The sequence below is a fragment of the Caloenas nicobarica genome, chromosome 15, assembly GCF_036013445.1.
Source record: "Caloenas nicobarica isolate bCalNic1 chromosome 15, bCalNic1.hap1, whole genome shotgun sequence".
In the NCBI taxonomy this organism is placed as follows: domain Eukaryota; kingdom Metazoa; phylum Chordata; class Aves; order Columbiformes; family Columbidae; genus Caloenas; species Caloenas nicobarica.
The window spans coordinates 14,091,673-14,114,400 of NC_088259.1; the positions used below are offsets into that span (position 1 = coordinate 14,091,673).

General features: G+C 44.8%; 1 protein-coding gene across 2 annotated transcripts; it reads right to left on the reverse strand.

Annotated features, from left to right (window-relative positions):
- Window positions 1-426: 426 nt before the first annotated feature.
- CASS4 (Cas scaffold protein family member 4) lies at window positions 427-21,083 on the reverse strand. 2 transcript variants are annotated; one of them, XM_065645699.1, is made up of 6 exons: window positions 21,029-21,083; window positions 10,210-10,629; window positions 7,924-8,028; window positions 7,091-7,243; window positions 3,635-4,969; window positions 427-2,074 (listed from the first exon to the last, which is right to left on the reverse strand). In XM_065645699.1, the coding sequence occupies exons 1-6, from the start codon at window positions 21,071-21,073 to the stop codon at window positions 1,661-1,663; spliced, it is 2,472 nt and encodes an 823-aa protein (XP_065501771.1). In that variant the 5' UTR covers window positions 21,074-21,083; the 3' UTR covers window positions 427-1,660. The 2 variants fall into 2 exon arrangements, with proteins under 2 accessions (XP_065501771.1, XP_065501772.1); XM_065645700.1 differs by lacking the exon at window positions 21,029-21,083 and adding an exon at window positions 17,991-18,139.
- Between the last annotated feature and the right edge of the window lie 1,645 nt (window positions 21,084-22,728).

Below are 22,728 nucleotides of genomic sequence, written 5' to 3' on the forward strand. Positions count from 1 at the left end.
CCAGTGCTGGCTCATGGTCACCCTGCTGTCCCCAGGACCCCCAGCTCCCTTTCCCCTGCACTGCTCTCTAATAGATCATTCCCCAACTTATACTAGAACCTGGGGTTGTTCCTACCCCAGTGCAAGACTCTATACTTGCCCGTGTCCCCTCCCTCCCCTTGCTCAGCCCCTAGAGTGGGTTTCCTGCTTCTTTTGTGAGGAAATCACCCCCAGGACACCCACTTTGGGGGATTTATGGCCAAACCAGGTGTTCCAGGACACCCACTTTGGGGGATTTATGGCCAAACCAGGTGTTCCCAGGCTACCCCCCGCTGAGGAGGCGCCTCTTGCCCTTCCCGTCCTGAGTCGCCCAGACCCCGGCCGCTGTGACTGGTGACAAAGACTCGGCCGTTCCAGGAGAGAGTTTAATACAAAACGTACAAAGCCAACGTTACTGCGTTTCCCTGTGCAAACAGTAATATTTACAAATGTCGATGTTGAAAAAACGGTATAAAGCATTGTGGCTGCAAGTAAAAATAAATCTGAGGAAGGTGAGAGGGGTTTTTCCACAGACACCTGGCCCATGCGCTGGCGCAGCACGAATTACCTCTCAGTGCTCGCACACCTCACTGTGCGTTTTTTGAGGGCAAAGACACGGGTACAACATCACCCAGAAAGGCCAAGCTTTGAAATTTTAGATAAAAACGTTAAAATAAATTAATTAGGAGAAATACAAATAAGACAGGCGTGCAGACAAACTCTCTGGGTGGTCATAGGGGCTTCATCGTTGCTGGATTTTGGATCCGGCACATCTGGGGATAAAGTCGATGAGCTGCACATGGTGAGGGGCCAGGACGGGAATCCCAGGGCAGCCCGGGCCGTGTGCTGGGATCCCAGCAAGGAACAACATCACCCGTCCAGTCTGTAGGAAGAGCTTGTCCAAAGGCTGTGTGTATTTAGTGGATAAAATACATCCCGTTTCAGTGCTCCAAACAGCTTCGAGCTGCAACAGAGGACAGCGAGCTGCCCTCCCCAGAGATTTATCGGGAGCCAGGACTCCTCCAAGTCAGTTTTCCTTCTGGAACATTTCCCATTAACATCTAGGCTATAGGCAGTGCCTGCCAGATTTTGTCCTGTAACACATTAATTGTGCTTCTACATTAAAAACAAACATTAGCTTTGCAGCTGTTTAAAAAAAAATTGTTATTACAAATTTTGAGTAATGTCCTCAAGAAACAATTGATGATGGGAATATCCTAAGTTACAGAACATTGTGCGGCAAAATGTAAAGAGAGACTAAATATACCTGAATAGAAAAAAAAAAGAAAATATATTTATCTGACCTATAAAGATATTTAAAAATAAGAAATCAGCCAGATAATAAAATAATTTTGCTTTAATACACAGCAAACTTTCCTTCCCAGCCACTAAGATGATGACATTTCCAGGCAGGATCTGAACAATGGAGAAGTACGTACAGAGGTAATTCTACAACTCTCTTCTGCACCTGCTGTTGCGTGGATCTTCACCTGCTAAAAGGGCAACAGCACCTGGGGAACTGCCCCGCAGCAGCTCTTAGAGGTGAGAGAAAGTTGGTGTCACCGAGCTGCATCTGCTGCCCTTGGCTGCCACCTGCCAAAGGAGCAAAAATGGAGAACGTGTAGAAACAGCCAAGCGCCTTTCACTCCATCATCGCTCTGAACTGCTGTGTGTACGTCGACAGCTCCTCAGTTTGATCCTGCAGTTCCCTCAGGGCGCCTGCGTTTGGATATTGTATCGCAGCATTTTTGGTGGCGAGAGCCAGGTTCTTCAAGAGGCTGCAAAACCGGCTGCTGCTGTGGAGAACATCGTTCCGAGCGTCTCTTTCTTGAGTTTCCTGGCAGAGAGAATCCACCAACTTCTGCCCCACCATAATGATCAGTTTGCTATGGGATATGAAGACTTCGGGCGGCTGGTTGTTGCTCAGACTATTAGTAAATACGGCAATCGCCTTGTGCAGGGCACTGAAACACAGCTTACACTGCTCTGGGAGAGCAATTTTCTTTGCAGACTCCTGCTTGCTTTGGATTACAGTCTTTTTTGCAGAGGGCAAAACCTGGAGAAGGGTTAAAGAAAAACAAGAGATTCAGCTTGGTGGCACACTGAATGTTTCTTTATTTGCTCTACCCAATATTCTTCACGTTTCTTCACTTACAGGGAGTTTGGTTGGTTAATAGTCTCCAAATTGCCCCAGCCCAGGGGTCTTTTCCGATAATTTATTTTTCCATAAAGTACTGGACTTCAAAGTGGTATTTTCTCACGATTGCCTTTTTTCCATGAACAAATGTCACTGAACACAATTTTAAGAATGGATAGCAGACAAAGTGCTGTAGCTGAACATCCATTCTTCCTACGGGCTGCACTTCAAGGTTTCGCATAGTACAAAACATTTAGGCTTGATCTTTAAAGGTGCTGACTTCATGGGGGTTATGAATGATTAAAACTGTACGGTATCAAGAGGATCAATCCTTATACCAGTGCATTACAAGGTATTTTGAAATACTGAGTCTCAGAGTCTTATCCCAAATGATACACAAAGGCAAGCAAATAAGTAGTATGACTTTAAATCAGAGTGGTTTGTTGGATTTGAGGAAAAAAAAATGGTTTGCATGGGTATTCGGCAGTAATTCTAAGAACTAGTTCTGGAAAAACGAACTATGAGAAAACAAGTAGATCTCTATGTATAGATACGTGTGTCCAAATGCAAATTATTTTGAATTTTAGCAAGCGCAGAAATCAGGGACTAAAAGTCCTCATAAGTAATAGGTTTTTAAAAACAGAAATACCTTTGGTTTTGAATCTGTACTCTTCTTTGCTACTTCTGTACCTGAAATGATTTTCTGTGCCTATTATAAATCAAAATTAAAGCAAAATTGAAATGGCTTACACGAAATATTTAAATATAAATGTGTTTTTCTCTTATTTGGGGGAAACTTGCCCTACAGCCTTCCTGTTATGGACAACAATGGTACATTTATTAGAAGCAACTGCAGGTTTTTTTCCTACTAACAATTTAGTGTCTGATCCTGCAAGATCTAAGACTGAAACCAACATCAACAAAACATAACATTTCCTAAATTCTAAGGACAAGCCAGCATTTCTCTGTGAAACTGAGAGTAGTAGACATTTGAGTAAATCTAAGAAGAATTATTCTAACAAGCAAATTCAATAATTCACATCAAGGGTTTAATTTGTTAAGCCGATTTTTTTTACAAAAGCATGCTTTCCAATATACCTGAAGTTAGAAAATTAACAATTCTTTATAGAGGTGTCAGAGTCACAGAAAATGTACTGGCAAGAGAAGAACTTCTAGTCAAAAGAGAAGAAACCAATTGCTAACCCCCAGATAAAACCTGTGTCTCAAATGGATTTAAACAGGAAAGCTAAATTTTTTTTCTCAGTGCTGGCTGGGTAAATTCTCAAAAGCCAGTTCTCTTTGTTACTTATAATTACGGATTATTCTACATGCGTCAGCTTGCACTTTGAATTCACATGAAGTCTGGAAAATAAGAAGTAGCACAAACTGAATTTGGCACTAATGCAAAGATAAAATAGTCCTAATAGCTCAGTACCTGCAAACAATCAGGAATATACAGTAAAATCCAGCGATACAAACCTGTAACTGAACATAGTCACAGTCCTCAGGGGCGTTTTCTTTCGGTTTCTCAGAAGAGACCTGACTTTGGTTGGGTTTATCAGAGGCATTTCTTTGAAGCGAATCTATTTCTATTCTTCTTGGCACCGTGATTTGTTTTGCCACTTTGTATTCCGGGTTCACTTTTGATTGCTTCACTTCTTGTTCCTTCTCGTTCTTTCTGAAGAGGAGCTTTCCGTTGGCGATGATGATGGATACAAACCTCTTGATGTCATCTGGAACCGTGCGGGCCACCATAACAAAGCGATCGAGATCATCGGGGTTGTTCTGAGGTTTCCTGAGAACCAAAGCCTCTAGTGACCAGTTGCAGCTGTTTAGAGCTTCTCTCGTTTCTGTTAAGATTTTGAATGAGTTAATAAGGATTTCCAGCTGTTTTTTAATTCTGGTCTGAAGTTTGTTATCAGTGAGGTAAAAGGCATTTACCTTTACGACTTGAGCAAAGGCCAAGAATTCTCCCAGAGATACTTTTATGTGATCGACTGCTCTATGAATTTCTTCAATGCTTTTCTCTAGGTGCTCTTGTAATCTCCATTTACTACTCACAAAGATCATTAAACTCGCGACCGAGCTGGATACACTGTGCTGCAATCTAGTCAGCATCTCTATGGCTACCTCAAGGTCCAGTTTAATCTCTTTGACAGGCTCTTCCGATGATGATGTAGAAAAAGACTCAGCAGAAGAGTTTGACGATGTAGAGAGCGTGCTGCTCCTGCTGTCCACACTAGACACGGATAATCTGTCTTGTTCCAATTTGGCATCTCTTGAGAGCTGTGGAGGAGCACTGGACGCTGGGTCTCCAGAACTATTGCTGGTTTTTTCCATCTCTTTTTTGGACTGCACAGTGGTGGGCAAACCTTTTGGAATATCATAAACGTTCTCTTCGGAAGTCGGATTCTCAGCCTTCGGAGCCAGGAGACCCAAGGGTACGTCACAGCTACTGTTTTGTGGCAAAAGGAGGATGTCCCGTGAGGATGGGACATCATAGAGACGGATTTCTGGAAGCGTTAATTTCCGTTGTGTTGGTGGAATATCGTATAGTTGTGGATTTACTACTTTGGCTTCAGTGTTTGTTGTTAGCGCCTTGTACCTGGCTGGTGGTACATCGTACAGCACCTGGTTCTCTGAGGAATAGCTAGAAGGGTTTTGTTTCAACCCTGTTTTTTCAGGTGATACTGGAATATCATAAATCCATTCTGACTTCCGAGGATTTGGCAGAGTATTGTAATGGCCCCAGAACTTTTTCTGAAATTCATTTTCCGAAACATCAGTTTCTCTTTTGGGAGGGACATCATATAACTGCAACAGAGCACACAGGATTTATAAACGGTGTTTTTAAACAAGGACTAAGCAACAAAACCGAATTCTCAGAGCATGTAAATGTATGCAACTCCACTAATGTCAATGGAAATGCACTATGGAAAGGCTAGCCCATAATTTCAATTTTCTTTCTAAAAATGCGCAAGCTGCACATCCGAAGGTTAAAATATTTTGGGCACAGGTGATTAAATCGTACAGCAGTGTCCCCAGGCAGTGAAATCTGTGGGCTCTTCCCTGCCTCCTTTGGGGTGGGAAACTTTCGTAGTTTTCTGGAATGGCTACAAGAAAACTGAAATGCCAGTTTATTTATAGGTAACATCAAACACTGAGTTGTACAGAATGAAGGAGGTAAGATTCTATTAGCCTCTGTGTAAGAAAACACTTGATTTTCCAGCATCCTCACCCACAGTCATATGTATACCCTGACGAAACAATAAATCACCAACAGATACAACCGACCATTCTCAAACAACTACAATGACTTTAAATATTTATTTGATATAAACCTGCTAGGAGGGATATAGATCTCACGCAAAGCCTTAAAAATGTGTGTGCACAGCTGAAATCGCAAAGCTGGAAAATGCTCTGTTCTTGTGTAAGAAAATCCAGACTAATACCAATAGGCACTTCAGGAGAGATTGTGCATCACAAGCACGAAGCACAAGCATGAGGGAGTGCAAGGAGCTGTAGGAGTGTGCAGCAATGAGAAATAATTGAAGGTACCACTATGTGGCGAAAATTTTAGAAATAACTGGCCAGGTCAGGCTTCCCCATCTGCTGAATACGTGCATAGACGGGGAGCGCAGACATGGGCGTTTCAGACCAAAGCCAGAATTTTCCAAATTGCCCATGAACAAAGAATTCTAAGAAAATTTTCTTTTGGAAGCAACAATAAACCGTGTATCCGAAAGGAAATCTGCTGGCAGGCGGCTGCAGCTGGTTGCACAATTGCTGCCAGCCATGACGACGGCAGCAGCGCCGGCTTCAGCGGGCAATTGCTCCAATGCCAGCACCCCGGCTCGGGGTGGCACCGGTCCTGCTGTCACTGCTGGACGCACCCCGGGCAGGACTGTTTTCTCCAGTTGCAGGGCAGCCCTGAACCTCCAGCATTTCTCTTAAAATCCACAAAACCGGGAAACCTCGGATGTCCTGTGCTGGGACGGTCTGCCCTGAGATCCAGCACCCCAGCCATGGGGGTGCGCACTACGGAGCCCGTCAAAATTCTCTTGGATCCTAAAACTATTCAGGGAACCTGAAATATTTGGCACGCAACTAATGAAGAGTTTCCATTGAGGCATTTTCTTAGTTGTGACATTTCAAATCAGCCCTTTTTTCAAGGATGGTACTTGACACACGGTGGGGAGGAGATGGGAAGCCTGATCCCCCTCAAGGCTGCCCCCAAAGCCAGGTGTGCTCTAGTCCCAGAAAAGGTGACAGGAGAGTGCTGCATGAAATGGGAACATTTTTTATCTGCTTAAATGTTCTATCTGCTTAAATACTACGAACGATCAGTCAGTCAAGAGCGTAGGGTATTTAATTTGCTTTCCACACTGTCATAAAAAGAAACTGCAAGAAATCTTGTTGCCTGCAGTCTAATAAGCAAGCACAAATGGAATGCTAGTCCTTGTCTCAATAGGTCCCCTGCCTCTCCCGGGGCCAGGTACTACTTGTCCCTTTCTTCTCCCGAGTAGCAAGTGATAGGACAAGAGGAAATGGCCTCAAGTTGCACCAGGGGAGGCTTAGATTGGATTTTAGGAAAAAATTCTTCCCAGAAAGGGCTGTCGGGCATTGGAACAGGCTGCCCAGGGCAGTGGTGGAGTCACCATCCCTGGAGGGGTTCAAAAGGCATTCAGACGAGGGTCTTAGGGACGTGGTTCAGTGCTAGAGTGAGGTTATGGCTGGACTCAATGACCCTGAGGGTCTCTTGCAACCAAAACAATTCTGTGATTCTATGTGAAGGACAAAGTTCTGCACCAAGGATATGCCGGTCTTGTCCCCGCAAGCCTCACCTGCGAACACCGCCTGAGGGAGGTTCAGCACCTGTGCCCAACATCACAGCAATGAGAGATTATTCTCTTGTGTCCAACGAGACTTACTTACATTACCCGCTGGTGAGTCTTTCTGGATAACAGCTCCTGCCACCTTTTCTAGGCTGGACGGGATGTTGTAAAGCTGCTTCTGCTCCTCCTGGAAACACTCGGTGGATCTGACCAGCACTGAGCGCTTCCGTGTGCTGGGTGGAGTGGCACCGCTCTGCTCAAAGGGGAAAAAACCAGCTTGGCTTCAATTCTTTTATATTCCTCAGCGAAGACTTGGGTGGAATCAAAGGCTCCCAGGCCATACGCTGCGTAGCTCCTGGTTTGGACAGCCACAGTGTGGCTGCAGCGAGATGTAGAGGAGACATGGTGACATTCGCTCTCCCCAGGGGAGCAAGATCATGTAACAGGACAGTTCAGCCGTAGATGCAACTGATGTGCTGCCCTTACCCTGAACGCGTCACGGTTACGTGATCTAATCCCTTGCATTTTGTTGCCCAGGAGGCGGTGGCGTGGGTGACATTTAGTTTCTTTTTGTACACGCGCTAGTGACTTTCCTGTAAACATCTCGAAATCTTCCTGATCAAATGACACAGAGACAAAGCACATTTCCTAATGGATAAACCAAGGCAGAGGCTGACACTGATACTGAGAATTCATCTGTGCCCTGGAACTTGGTGAAACCAAAGGTGTTTATTAGAAACATACCAGATTTAAGACACATTTCTCTAAATGTCTGACAGATTCAAAGGAGAACTGCTTTATGTTTTGAACATCCCTAAAACCAAATAATTTTCTGCCAGATTTTACAAAAAGCAACCAGAAAAACACTATAATTTACTTTAAAAGCTATTCTGCAGGGTCCCTGCTGCAGGGGTGGACCATGGCAGGACTCACCTGTGTGAGCGAGGGCTCCCGGCGCTGTGCGGATGGAACATCATACACCTCGCTCCTGATATTGGGCACTGAAGCCCGGCATGCTCTTGGGAGAGTAAACAGGTGCTTGGATGATGAGGAAAAAAAATAAAAATAAAAATAAAGCAAGCTGCAGTGAACAGTAAGATCAGGACATCTTTGACAACTCAATTAGTTGAACAGGCCACCCTTAGAGTAGTCACTCTTAAGTGGTTGAAAGCCTTTCAGCTTTCCATCGATGGTGATAGACAGGAACTCACCTTACAAGCAGGCAGGGTATTTTTTCCCCATAATTCTCCTTTTCTAGCATTTCTGCTTTATTTCGGAGAAGATTAGGACTGACACGTACAAATTGAAGACAATCTGCCTTACTAACCAAGGGAGGGAAAAGACTTGGAGAAAATCCAGCTTCAGTTATCACTTAAATCTGTAGCCTACCGAAAAGCAGAACCACTAAAAAAAGAAAGTGGGGGAATTTCTACTTCTCCAGTCTCACAGAGCCATTAGGTCAAGCCATATTTAGCGGGAGTAGGAGCAGCAAAAAGGTACAACTGAAGTGCGTTATTCCGCAGTTATGAAAGACTGACTCGTTTGGAAGGAGCCAACATGGTGACCTTGACGTCCTGTCCAGCTCCATGAACAGAGAAGACTGATATGGGAATGACATTATTTAGGTCAATTACAGACTCATTCTCCTGTTTGCTTAAAACATCATTTTAAGAGCTATGACTAGATCTGTGGGACAATTAGTTAAGACGCCAAAATATGAGGGTTGGGAAAGGACTTTTTTTTTTTAAATCAACCCCCTAACCATGGAGTTTTGTTCATTTAGCGTGGGTTTAGTCTGGCTCTCCGCAGCTGGTTTATAGATGGAACATTGTAAACTACTGACCCACAGAAACACCACTGTGTTACAAGAAATGATTTAAAATTGGAGGTAGTGTCCTCCATCATGTGAGTGTTGTAGCTACTAATATTTAGGAGGAATATTGAAGAGGAACAAGGTTCCAGCTTTGCAACTGCTTGCTTTGTCTTTGTGAAAGCTCTTAGCTCTCATCTGAAGAAAGGGAATGATGAGTGAACACAAATCCCCTCAGTCCTGTATGATATGAGCCATTTTCCTTGCAAACAGAGGTAGAAAAAAGTCTTCCCTGAGCAGAAAGGGTAAAAGATAAGTGGTATCAAGAAAGCCACCCTTAGCCAGGTCTGTTTTCAGATGGACGGATCTTAGTCAGCATGTAGCAAAAAAAGGAAACTCACTGAGTATCATAACTTACTACGACTTTAAGAAAAAATTATTTTAAAGTACCTTCAGTCACTGCAAAGCAAGAAGGTGCCCTGCGTATTGCACAACCGACCAAGAAGTGACCAGGCTTTCCTGCGGGGTGAAAGCACACAGGCTGCGACGGATTTTGGTGTGGCTTATTGCCTCCTATCAGCTCCCTCCAAGCCTCGCGGTGGCTTTGCCCAGCTGCTCGGCGGGCAGCTGAGCGCGCCAGGAACTTCGCCAGTTGTCCCGCGGGATGGACACGGGGCGGCCCGAGCGCTGCGGCTCCCGCTGCGCTGGCAGGGGCTGCTCAGCACCAGCGCCTGCACAGGGCTGGTGCCACCGCGGGGCAGCTGCTGCAGCGACAGCTGCCGCGTCGTGCGCAGGAGGCAGCCGATGTGAACGTCTAAATAATAAAAGCAGGCCAGGACTACATTTTTTTTCCCCCCTTTTTTCTTTCTCTGTTAGAGTAAACAAGGCTTAGGTGTATAAACTCGCAAAACGATGGAGACAGGAATGGCCACGGAGCTCTTCAGTCAGCCCACTCATTCAGATGAAGAATACTAGATGATATTTGCAGCTCGATTTGGGGGCACATCATGGAAAATTTATATCAATCTCGCATTCAATTTGCAAATACCTTCTTTAGGGTTAAGAATGCGGAGAAATCAGATCACAGCAAGTGCAAAAGGGTTTTTTGTAGCTTTTACTCAGGTTGAGCTGGCAGTTATGGTATTCTTTACTTCCTGCTCTATTTTGCAGCTGCTTTAAACTGTCAAAAAAAGGGAGAGACTACAGAATATAGAGACGCTCTTATGTTGCCCAGAGCAGTGTTTCTCACAGGATGCTATAAACTGTAGTAAAATTGATGGGAGTTTCCTAAACACCATTTATTTGAGTGGCCTTGCTGCAAATTCCACTGAAACACTCAGGCCAATAGCCTTTATGATTTTCCCGCTCCCAATGACTGTTTTAATAACAACATTTGCTTATATTCTTACCTGGCTTGTTGAGCTTTGGGTCCTTTCACTGAGCAGCTGCGCAGCCAAGGCCGGTACCCGATATATTCCTTGGGCGGGGACCCTCAGCGGAGATTTAACCCACCCCTCCATCTTCTCATAGGTAGACGACAACGTGGTGGGTTTGGGGACGGAGGGAACCTGGTAGATGTTTTGTTGGCCTGCTGGCGACTCGGCGGAGTCGCTGCGGGTGGAAGGAGGCGGCGGGAGGGCCGGGGAGGCGGCGAGGAGCTGGAGGCGGTTGGCGGGGGCCAGGCCCTGCCGGCCGTGCAGGGAGCATTTCCACCAGCCCTCGCTGCCGATGACGTTTTGGTCCAGAACCGTCAGGATGTCGCCTTTGCGGAAGGCCAGCTCATCCGAGCACTCGGCCTTGTTGTCGTATAGCGCCTTGGCCAAGGCGTTCTGGAGAGAGAAACAGCACCGGCTTTGCACCGTTACACCAACTAAAGCCTTCACTGGTTTCTAGCTTGGCGTTTATCTCTACCTTAATTTCAATTTAATTTGAGCCTACCTGTTTTCACGCTAAATAACATTTCTTAGAACATCAGTTTAAGAGAGTTAAAAGTTTGCAGCCTGTGTCCGCTACGTTCAATGAAGAAATAGATAATAATACTGCAATATACTTCTTCACCACCTTGTCCTCCGAGGCTCTTCAAGAGCACTGCTAACATTCAGTACTTTGACTAATTACTTATGAACAACCCTACATAAAAACCAGGCGTTTTTCCCATGGCATTCTGTGAATTCTTTGTAAGAAGCTACAGAGAAAATACATCAACCATACAAAAATAAAACTCACGTCGCCCTGCCTGTTACCCAGTTTACCCAAGGACTTCAACTGCACATGAAAAAGGTTAATTATTTTTTACCTAAAACCAACCAAACAAAACCGCAAACAAAAAAACCTCAAACCACAACCGTGCCCAACCTTGCTTATTTTCCTTTAAACCTTTTCTTTTCTCAGAGCCTTCTGAAGACAGACGTCTCAATGCCAACACTACCACTGGTAACACGAGTCCCAGAAAACCTGCTGAAGGGCCTCGGTACTTGGGAAGACCCAGACTCCAGCTGGTTGTGGCCATGCCCACCCCAAACCGGAGAGTTGGATCCCACCAATTCAGAGCATCCCAGGCTAATGATTTACATGACACGTTAGCTCAGGGAAAAATTGAATTATGCACGCAGTGACACCCAACAAATAGCTCTGCTGGCTGCTAAGTCTTCACAGCAGGTCAGAGTTTCTCTCCATCACACAGTATATCTTGCAGCATCTTCATAGTGCTCTTACTGTAATTTTTTTTTTTTAAGACAGGAAAACAAAGAAGAATAGAGTAAGCGACCTTTCTAAGATTACAGAAAATCTGTGAGATAGTAAATATTCTTATTTCCCAGCTTCTTGACCACAGGGCAGCCCTCCTGTCTCAGCTGAAGCCCATAAATTTCTGGCAATCATGAGTATGTAGATCACCATGTTTTATTCTTAGCATTTTGCTTACTCATTACAAGATGACAGTTAAAAGAGTGAAAAGTAGGAGCAGCAGGTAGCTTTATTCACCTGAGGCATTTGTGCAAAGGGTAGAGCTGTGGATGTCGTGTTTTTCAGTACAAGAGACCATTTGCTTTCAGCTTTAAAATGAGACTGACCGCTTCCCTGCCAGCAGGACACTGCCTGTGTTTCGGCATTAGTTTCTTATCAGAAAGTGCAAGTAATGTCCAAAGAGATAGTACACAAATAGGAAACATGATGCCTTGTATTTTTGTCCAGCGCATTTGCTGTAAAGCAACAGCTGGCTTGAAGCTGCAGCAGAAGAAAACCAATTTGTCCACTCAGCTGATGAAAGTAGCCTGTTGTTAGCAGCACGTGTTCCTTCATCAGGGTGGCCATGAACAATGGCCTTTTTATGATCCATCAGCAGCTGCCAGAGATGGACAACGATCCCATTTACGTTCTGTCCCAGCCTGGTTTAAACAGTCATCTTGCCTTGAACATGGGAGCCTGCTTTCTGCTCGGACAATGCCAAATGCTCTGAACCACCTGTGTTGAAGTTGAGCCTCTGGGAATCCCACCACAGAGCGCAGCCGGGGGGGCGTGGGCTTCGGGCATTGTTACAATCATTAAAAAACCCGAAAAAAACCCCAAACCCAAAACCACAAACCCAAACAAAACAAACAAACAAAACAAACCACGAGCCAACTCATCCTGTTATTCATCAGCAACACTTCTAGATCTGGCTTAAAATTTGATCCCTTGTTGGATGCTGTACAGGCACACTGAGAGACCCTCTTCTTCAGACCCGAAGAGGATGAGGATGGGCAGAGGAACTCTCCCCCTTTTGCAAACAGGCAGCTGAACTGGAGGAGCCTTATCTGGGCACACGTAGGAAACGGGTGGCGGAGCCAGGAAGCCTGAACTCGAGAGCTGAGCCCTGCCTAGTGCATCAGAGAACAAGACCGTCCTTCCTAGTTGCGCCAACACAAACAAGGGGAAAGTTGGGTTCACATTGTGGTTTTAAAAGGCATCTAAATGTCGACATTTCCCCTGCTAAGTCTTTCTTGTGGAAATAGCTTGCTAAACGCATGGGTTGATTAAGCCCAACGATGTATGAAACTGCACAACTCCATTTTCAAATCTCATTTGTTTTAGCATAAATATGCTGGTTTTGGCTAGTTCAGAATTTGGCCTGTACACATCAGTGGGAATTTCTGCAAACAGTAACTGCAGACAACCACCCAAGTTATACAGGGTGAGGAGATATTCTTCCCGTTCAGCAACATTCAAACACGACTGCAGCAGGAATTAGCAGGATAAGTTATTCCAGCTGTTCTCTCATCTCTTTTCCTAGAAACTGCTGGATCTGCTTTGCTGCAAAACAAGTGAAGCAGAGAACAGCCAGGTCAGTGGAAGCACCGGGGAGGTCCAAGCTCCATTCAACAGCCGAGCTATTCTACAGAAAGGTTGTCAAAACTCAGCCAAGCAACTTTTCACTTGGCAAAGTGAGATGAATATATTCAGGGGCACCCACACTGAAAAGTCAAATTTCAAACTGGCACCATGAAAGTCACGAAGCTCCTCAACAGAGGCGTCTCTTGCAGCACACATTCCTTTGGGTTTGCTGATCAAGCTTTCCAAACATCCAAGGGCGAGCAGCCCACAGCGAGACCCCAGTTCAAAGCAGAACACAGTGATTCAGATTTTGCAAGTTGGTCTCAGATTCATGGAGCTCAAATTAGGGCACACGGGCTCCCATCAGTAGGCAACATGCATACCCAGGAACCTTTGAAATCACCTCAATTGCAAGCCAAGCAGAGGGTTCAAAGAAATTGTAGGACGCTTTGGGGAAATCTGACCCAGCTAGAGCAAGAAATCTGTCCATAGATCATCACATATTCCATCCATAGGGTTGGAAATGAAAAACTTAAGATCTTAAACAGAGAAGTGATGGAGACAGGCCCCAACCTCCAGATTATAGAACATGAATTAATTGGAAGATTGTCACAGCTCTACAGGCCAGAGCTCTCAAATCGGAGGGGGGAAGTTGGAAAGGAGAGAAAGAAAAGCAAAGGTTCTCCCATCTACAGCCAGGCTCCCAGTAACAGTGGGAGAAATTTTACAGACAAAAGTTACAGGAGGTTTGTGGCAGGTGAGAGTCTGATCCAACAGCACCAATAGCCAAGGTCCACCAAGTCTATCTCCAGTTGCATGGAGTGAGGTCATTTGTGGTACAGGCTCCGGCTCATCTAATGTGCGGCTATTTGTCAGAAATCGGGCCCTACCTACATTTTCAGCTGTCTGGGACATATGTAAAGGATCACCGTGGCAGCTCCTCTCTATCATGTAAGCAGAAGCATCTCTGACCTGCCATTAACTATAAACAAGTACCACATTCCCAGGATCGCAGAGACCTTAGGGGATGCTTCGCTAGGAAAAAGCTGCGCTTTGGGGCCACTGGGATCTGCATTTTTTCTTTATTGCCAGAGGAGCGGAAACCGGCTGTCTAATGCTATCATCCACCAAGTGCCATCCAGGGCCAGCTGTGTGCAGTTCTTCGTTATTTTATGTGATCTCGTTAATGTGTCCTTACAATAACCAACATGTACTAAGTACTAAAGCAACACAGATGAGATCAAAGTGTTTTTCCTCCTTTGACGTTTGTTGCTTCTTCCCTGTCAGCAGCCCTGAAAAAAACCTTCCAAGACAAAGAACATCTTAAAAGCCGGTTCATCGCCCATGAGAAAGCACCTCGGCAGACAGCGCTGTTATTCTTCTCTCACTGAGCGGATTTTAATGAGACGATGACAGAGCACAGACCCAGAAAACATCCTCTGCGACCTCTTGCCGAGACTTTGTTCTCCCCACAAAGAGTCCATGACCTCGTTAGAAAAATGCAAATTACTCACACGTATCAAGCCGACCACACTGAATGGATTTACAGTATAAGAGCTCTGGTAACACAGGTTCAGTTAACTTAGGCGTGAAGAAAAGTTCTTGTGTAGCTGGAAGTGTGTCTCCTTTTACTGGATTGTAGATCCGGTGTTAAGATATAATAAGTCTCCCTACAAACGGGAATTTTTACATCTTTGTTGTTTGTGTATCTTTACCCAGCAATGCTCCCGCTACAAAACCCGACAGCCCTTGGGAGTCTTCAGAGTGAAAGCTGCTCACTCATGTTTATTAATGAAGAGAGGGAAAATTTTTAATTGAGAGTCAGTCAAGCTGATAATTGTACAAAATTGTATAATTCTATAAGATAAAATTCTATCGTCTCAAAATGGAAGTACTGACACAGACTGACATCTGTGCTCTATATACACAATAAATACCTGTGCTAAGGCAAACCCCTCCCACTATTACCAAGATCTCCTGACCCCTCTCCTATCCCAATCCCTGCCCACAGCCTGCAGTACTATGCAACAGGAAAACCCCACCCTCATAAAATATATTCAAATGTTGCTAGAAAAATCCTTCATGAATATCAAATGATAATTTGAGCATCTTACCTGCAACTCTGCAAAAATAATTTCTGTACCCCTCTTCCCACTCACTTCGTATTTGGAAACTCCAATTCACTACTATGTACTGTTTCACATGATACATAGGTACTGTAGTACTGCACAGCATTTCAAATTTTAAAAAAATGGTTTTCATCTATTGTATTAAAATTGCTTCTTAAAAAACCTGTTGAAATAATCTAAAAAAAAAATAGATCGCTTTAACCACTGGAGTTTCTTTAATGGATAAATATGTTTCAGCTGCATTCTGCACATTAAAAAAAATCTGAAAGCACTTTTACTGCAAGAAAATGGAACTTAAAATATTTGATGAGAAGGAAAAGATAGGACCAAAGGCAGTGAGTTGTTTGCTAAACAGTTGGGTTCATGCATCAGTGACACCCTCTGATATGTTTACAGAACTGTTTCCAGTTAATCTCTTTGCCTCTGAGCAAAGGTGAAGAAATAAACATCCTCCATTGCCCCATTAGCTGGGAACAGCTTCCCAGAGAAGTCGTTTTAAATGGTGGACCAAGTTGAGTCGATTTAAATCTTGCCCAATTCAGTTAAGTACAGAGAGAGTTCACATGGTCAACATAAGAAAAAAGAATTTACCTGAAGTGCTCAGATCTTTCTCTACCTGCATGTCCCTTCCTTCTGGCCGTGGGGTTTGCATGTCCCACTTGATGTGCAACATTTGCTGTGACTTGCAGAAGGCGCTTCTACTTTATTTTTTGTTTCGTTTGTGTATTTTGGAAAATGTGCTCTTGTTATACAGAAGTTTCAGATCTTTTTCTGTGAGCTTCAGCAAGGAATGAATAGCAGGTCTTGCTTTTGTTGCCTGTTCAAAGGGTTTATTGATTTTTGGAGGGTGGAACTGGGTGCTAATCATTATCTGAATGGTCAAATTTTTAAACTTCAGGCAGAACCACTTAGATGGAAATTGTTCAGCTTCACATTAGTCAGTGGTGGGAATTACAAGCCAATCCTGGTGATGTTCCCCAAACACTCTCTTCTCCACAAATGTAGTTAATCGAACTCTAGCTCTGTTAAAACCAACAGAAACCTCCCCATTTTCAGTGCGATCAGTATTTCATTCCCATTCATATCATTTTTGCGTTTGTGATATTATGCCCAAATTCAAGGAAAAATAAGCTGCTATTTCCTGATATTTAAAGAATGAATGTGTTTCTGGGTTTGGTTCCTCCTACTATTCGAAGGTTTTTGCCCATACGCACCAAGTTACTTCTTTTACTTTTCTAAACCTTTTAGCATATTACATTTTACTACAACATTTCTCTCCAAACATGGATTTAAAGAAACAGAGAGCTCTGACGAGTAGGAGATTTCTCCTGCCCTTGGAGCAATAGATGCTCCACAGTGGCCAGTTAGAGCAGGGTCCTCGCTCTCATTCCTCTGCCTGCCCAGGGAACAGGCGAGAAATCCCCAGGATGAGTTGTCAGGAGCAAATTGCAGATTTTTCCTGTGCAGTGACTGCTGTGTATCCCTCCTCCTGGGCACACGAGGAGGACAGGATGCTGTCCCTGCATCCATCTGACCTGCGGTGGTGCGGTTTCTGCTGATGCCGGGTGTGGCAGCAGGGACAGTGGGGACAGCAGGGACAGAGGGGACAGTGGGGACAGCAGGGACAGGGGGGACAGTGGGGACAGCAGGGACAGCCACCCAAAGGGCAGAGGCTCAGGGCTGAGTGTTCTCTGATTCATCATGAATCAGCAGCAACACCACAACTCCCACACGCTGCCGCTTCCTCCAGCTCCCTCGCTGCAGTTATCTGCCCAAACCCAGTTTTGGACAAAGTTGCGTTTATCTGAAATTTTAATGTTTCTCTGGGAAAAGCAGCGGATGGTTTTTCACCTGCGCCCATCGCTGGCGTGTGTCACCGCTCCCCTGGGGCAGCCGTGCGTCTTCCCACCCCCTGTCACTAACACAGGGGACACGGTGACCCTGCCCCGAGCCACAGCTGCAACGTCAGGCTGAAGGATTCAGTTCGTTTCACAGAAAAATTAACTCAGCTTAGCACAAAGCAAGCGAATGCTGGGTGTCTGTGGCCGTGCTGGAAGTCTGGGCAAAAACGTGAGCACAGGATTGTAAAATGGATTTGATCCCTTCACTTCTTCCCCCCTCCTCCCAGAGCAGAATTTCCTAAAAATGAACCCGGTTGCCACTTCTTTCCTATTTTGAGCTTCAGTTCTCTTTGCAGAGAGCGCTGCAGGACTTGGTCAATCATTATCCTAGGGTGCACAGACCTTCCCACGCTCACATAACTCATGTCAAAATTACTTGACATTTTCTTCATCAGAGTGATTCAAGTTATTAAAACATTTCCACTACCCAATTTCTAGTAATCAGTAAAAAAAAAAAAAAAAAAAAAAAAAAGAGGAAATGTATAACTCGAGTGTTAATCATTTAAGCTCCTTATTTCCATGACAATATGGAAAATAGGGGGTTATCCTAATGGCCAGCCAGGTAACTATTTTAATAAAGCATGTTATTGCCTAATATTCATGGTACAAAACCTTACCCTTCTTAACCACACTGCTGTTCTTGATAAAGCATGTTTTCAGCTTGACTTGGATTGTATTTTAAGAAATAAGACCATGTGCTCTGTTAGTAATGTGGAAATAAGATCAACAGCATGTTTTAAACGAAGCCCTGACAGATGTGGATTTTACACTGTATACACTGCCAGCGCTAATGAAACAGGCAAAGCCGTAAAATTAATTGCAACAGAAGTAAAATAATCTGGTACTTACATTGACCTTCATTTTGTTGTCTCCTGTTTCCCCGTCACTCCATCACCCAAGGAGCAGGACGGGGGCTCCCCAGCCCTTTCCCTCCCGGTTCAGCCCGTGGGTCAGGCAGCAGCACCGGAGGCTCAGCCTGGAAGCCCGAGAGCAAATGCCCCCCGTCCCCCCTCCACCTCCTGCTGCCTTTGCTGGGAGCCCCACAGCAGCTATTGGGAACGAAGGGAGCTAATTACGTAGCAAAATTATCTCCAGAGTGCAACTGGCTGGCAGCTGCTGATGCTAATGAGGGCCCGGGACAGGACTGACAGATGTCCAGATGTCCCTCTGCAGAGCCCCCGGGAAACGCCTGTTCTGCTGGGCAACCACATCCCAGCGGGGAAGGACCAGAAACTGAGGGCTGGATTTGTGAGGCGGTTTTGCACCTTTTACGGTCCCTCTCTCTCTCTCTTTTTTTTTTTTTTTTTTTTTTTTTTTACTTAGAAGTGGTTTGATATGCTTGGAAATTTTCATGTTTAGGTCTCAGAAAACCAAACAGATCTTCCTTGTAGTTATAGAAATCCCTGCAAAATAATCTCACTCTGAAGAGGCAGAAAACCTGAGGTGGAAAGCTTGACATTAACTGCAGCTGAAGGGTTTTTGTTTCTCTGATTATTTAAAAAAAAAAATTAAGATTATTAAAGAATAGTGTTATTTATAATTATTCACAGTTGCTGTGTGCTCAGCAACAGCTCTGCTCAGGTTATGCTTATGCAAATACACAGGTTTTACTGCTTTGTACTCGTGAATATCTTGGGGTTTGCAAACTTTTACTGGGTTTGTGTTTGTACACACTGCCTTTTCTCTGGCAAAAGTCTTTTCCTTCCTCTTTCCACGGTAGCTTCAACATGAAATTAGACGCTCACTCCCAAACCCACAATCACGTAACTAGAAAAGCTGTGCATCTTGGAGAGAAAATGCTGAATTGAAAATGCTTTCTCAACAAAATCTCCTCGGGGCTGGGGGCAGGAGCAGACAGGCAGCTAAGGCAGTGGTGCAAATGGCAAAGAATTCATGGCACAAAGCAGCTCATTTGAATGCCTGTGGAGCTCTGCTTTTCTTCTTTTCCCTTTTCTTTTCCCTTTTCCCTTTTCTTTTCCCTTTTCCCCTTTCTTTTCCCCTTTCCCCTTTCTTTTCCCTTTTCCCTTTTCCCTTCCCTTTTCCGTTTTCTTTTCCCTTTTCCCTTTTCTTTCTTTTCTTTTTGCCCTAGCAAATCCTATTTCAAAACGCATCTTTAGAATCATAGAATCACTTCAGTTGGAAGAGACCCTCAGGATCATCGAGTCCAACCATAACCTCACTAACACTAACCCATGTCCCTAGGAGCCTCGTCTAAACGCCTTTTAAACCCCTCCAGGGACGGTGACTCCACCACTGCCCTGGGCAGCCTGTTCCAACGCCCGACAGCCCTTTCCGGGAAGAATTTTTTCCTAACATCCAATCTAAACCTCCCTGGCACAACTTGAAGCCATTTCCTCTTGTCCTGTCACTTGCTGCTTGGGAGAAGAGACCAACAGCCTCCATGCTCCAACCTCCTTCCAGGCAGTTGTAGAGAGTGAGAAGGTCTCCTCTCGGCTCCTGTTCTCCGGGCTCTCGGGTGTTTGATCTGGAGACGGGCGGGTGACAGCAGGAACCCTCGAGCCCACAGAAACAAACCTCGCGTCGTTCTTCGTGCGCGTGTTTGCGGACAAGATGGGAACACGTCAGCTGGGCGTTTTGGAAGGAGAGACGAACTCCGGCTCAACAGCGTGCGTTTAAAGAACGCTTTGTCTTCCCTCGGGCAGCAGCGCGGTGCTGTTGAACGGCTCGAGGACGGCCCGAGCGCGGCCGTCGCGGGAGCTGCGCTGGGCGTTGCAGCAAGAGCCGCAGCGTTTCCCGTGCGGGCTGTGGCGCAGGTGCCAACGCAACTAGAGAGAAGTGACAGCGTTTCTCTGGCTGCGCTCATCAACCGAGGTCATTTTCAGAAACCGGTTTCCTTGCGAAGGCGGAATAGTTGGGGCACAGGGATAATTGCAAAGCGTTACCCAGCACAATTAAAGCTACTGACGGTTGGCACGTGGTGCTTCAAGAAGTCCAGAGAGTAGAAAAAGCACGTCCTTAGTGTTTTTATGTTAAGTAAAACATTCAAATATTATAGTAAACACTACTGCTAAGGTACTGGGAACCTTATAAACAGTTCATGAATTATATAGCAGAAATAAATTTGACTTTTTCAGTTGTTACTCAGTTGAATTTGACTGGGTACGCTATGGCTGTGTCTAAAGATCTCACAACAGAGCAGGAAATCAGCCTCCTACCACCATCACATTTCTTTAACCATTGGCAATCCATTGAAGAAAACTGAAAATATCACACCTAGAAATAGCAACTCTCTTCTCTGTATAGAAATGGAAAATGTTTTGCATCAATTTCTGATGACTGAATATGAAAAAGTCCTCTTACCTTTACATGCCTCAATGGAAAATTTCAAGCGCAAAAAAATGACTTCTTGAACTAGTACTAAGCTTTTTTCCCTCTACTATATAGTGTATCAAATTTCCAGGAGACAGTTTATTTACAGTAAACACTGAGATCATAATCCAGGATGAAAATAATAATTCCATTACACTGCTTGTTAGACTTGCAGACAGTAAGACAATCAAGGTACTGACTTTGAATCGAGACATTTTCAAACTCTTATAGCTGCACCAGAGTATTTTATCTATATATGTATATGTAAAATAATACTAGATGCACTATGAATACACAAATAAATGTAAAAATCCCCCTTATAAACTAGTTCCAGTCTTTCAAAAGAAACTAGTACTTCAAAATTTCTTGTGTTTCATGTGTAACGTAAGGAAATTATCTGTCGTGCAAGAGGTCACCTGGACTGTCACTGAAAGTCTCTGACAATATAACTGTGCCTCTGATGGTACTGCAAGGATGCTGAATTCAAACATTGAACCCTTCTCTAGGACCCTTTTTTCTTAATCGTCCATATGCTGTACTCAATAAAACAGACATACCTTTGCAGTTCTGTTGATTCCTGTGTTTTTATCCATCGTTGTCATTCACCAGCAGCGTCGCTTGAGCAACACAGAGAATTACAGGAGGATGACAAGACTTCAGCTTTGCACAGTGATCGTGTATTAGGAACTACGTCTCAAGAAAGCACATCTGACTGCTCTACCCCTAAAAGCATTTAGGAATTTGTAGAAAAGATTCTCATGAATGATGATTTTCTGTGACAGCAGATAAGATTAAAAAGAACAGAACGCAAAACGGAAAAGCCCTATTAGCGCCTACAAGTGAGGAGTCTGTCTGCAAGTGGAATTTTCCTTGATCTCTCTGTCACCAACTTGTCGCAATTAACCACAGTCAGAAGTCTCACCCTTCTGTTTTGCTACATGTTCCTGTATTTCCTCTTTTAGAAACGCAAAGAATACCGGAATACTACGTACCACAAGGGGCTGCACGCGGCCTGATAGCAGCAAGGCTGCCACAAACACATCAGGTCAGGATTTTGAAGCCGACATTTTTCATGCCTTTCAAAGTTGCCTCAACTTTTAAGGCACCAACACAATTTTTTGTTCCAAAGGGGCTGAGGTACGCTGTGTATTACCATCCATAGCCGGGGTGACGCGGCGTGAGAGGCTCCTCCTGGCCGTGCCGAGGCTGATGCGTGCACACAAGGACACCTGTGGGCTTTGGCTCCTGTCCTGCAATATTTTCTCAGCAAGTAGAGCAGTTTTACTGCAGCATCTTTGAAGAGTCCCTGACAGCCACACGGAGAACTTCCCAACCTGAACTATAATGATTTTAACTATTTTTCCTCTATTGCACTACAGTTTTTTCCTGGGATTCAGTCTCACAGGGCAGCTCCGGTGGAAAGAGCCTCTGTGTCCAGGAACTGAGAAATATTTATCCCAGACAAGTCCACCCTCTGAAGTGGAAAGGTTGAATCTGTTCCAATGGGCGGCAAACAAGCCTAATTCCAGAAGTGGCCTTTTAGGAAAGACTTTCCTAGAGCTGTGTGTTGGCCACTGACCTCTAAGTCAGCAGGCCAAGGAATGCTGAAGGCCAGAAGATACAAAACCATCATTATTTGTCTCCAAAGTTGCTTTGCTTTCAGGTCGGCGTGACTCAACATTCCCTGTGGCATCGCCTTGCCATGTTTTCATGACAGCTTCTTCCTGGAGAGGCAAGAGTAGGTTATGTGTCAGATGGACAAAACAGACATTTGGGCAGACCAGAGACCTTCTTGAGGAGGTAAATCCTGAGCCTGACCGTGGGACTCTGCAGAGCAGCTGGCTGGGATGCAGCTACCGAGAGCTACAGACTGCAAAATTACTGCTCTGGGATTTTAACCGATCCCATAGAGCTTCAGGGTGCGGAGCCTCTCAGACTGTAGCAGTAAGCACGATCACATGAAGAACGTCTACGTAGACACTTCCAGACTCGCAAAGGATGTATTCCCCATCAGTCCACATAGATCTAATAGAACGACTCCGCAGCTCTGGTGCGTTACAGCACTGCCACGTGTTGCTCTGAACACTGTGGAGCAGCCTTGCCCCTCTCATCTCATCCCAATCAACCACCAGAGGACAACTGGGATGCTGTAGCACTGAACTATTTCACTCCAGAGTTGCATTATCTAAGAGTTAAGTATCTTCCAGTCCTTATTTCTTAAACAGAAACCCTCCCCAAATTTCTGGCCTCAAGCACG

Bases quoted from the DNA above. Each gene is read 5' to 3' on its own strand.
- CASS4 (XM_065645699.1), bottom strand. From the start codon at position 21,073: ATGACAACGATGGATAAAAACACAGGAATCAACAGAACTGCAAAG. The intron at 7,244-7,923 runs GTGAGTCCTGCC...CCCTTTGAGCAG, and splicing joins GGGAGCCCTCGCTCACACAG to AGCGGTGCCACTCCACCCAG. The intron at 2,075-3,634 runs GTTTGTATCGCT...ACCCTTCTCCAG, and splicing joins GTGACTATGTTCAGTTACAG to GTTTTGCCCTCTGCAAAAAA.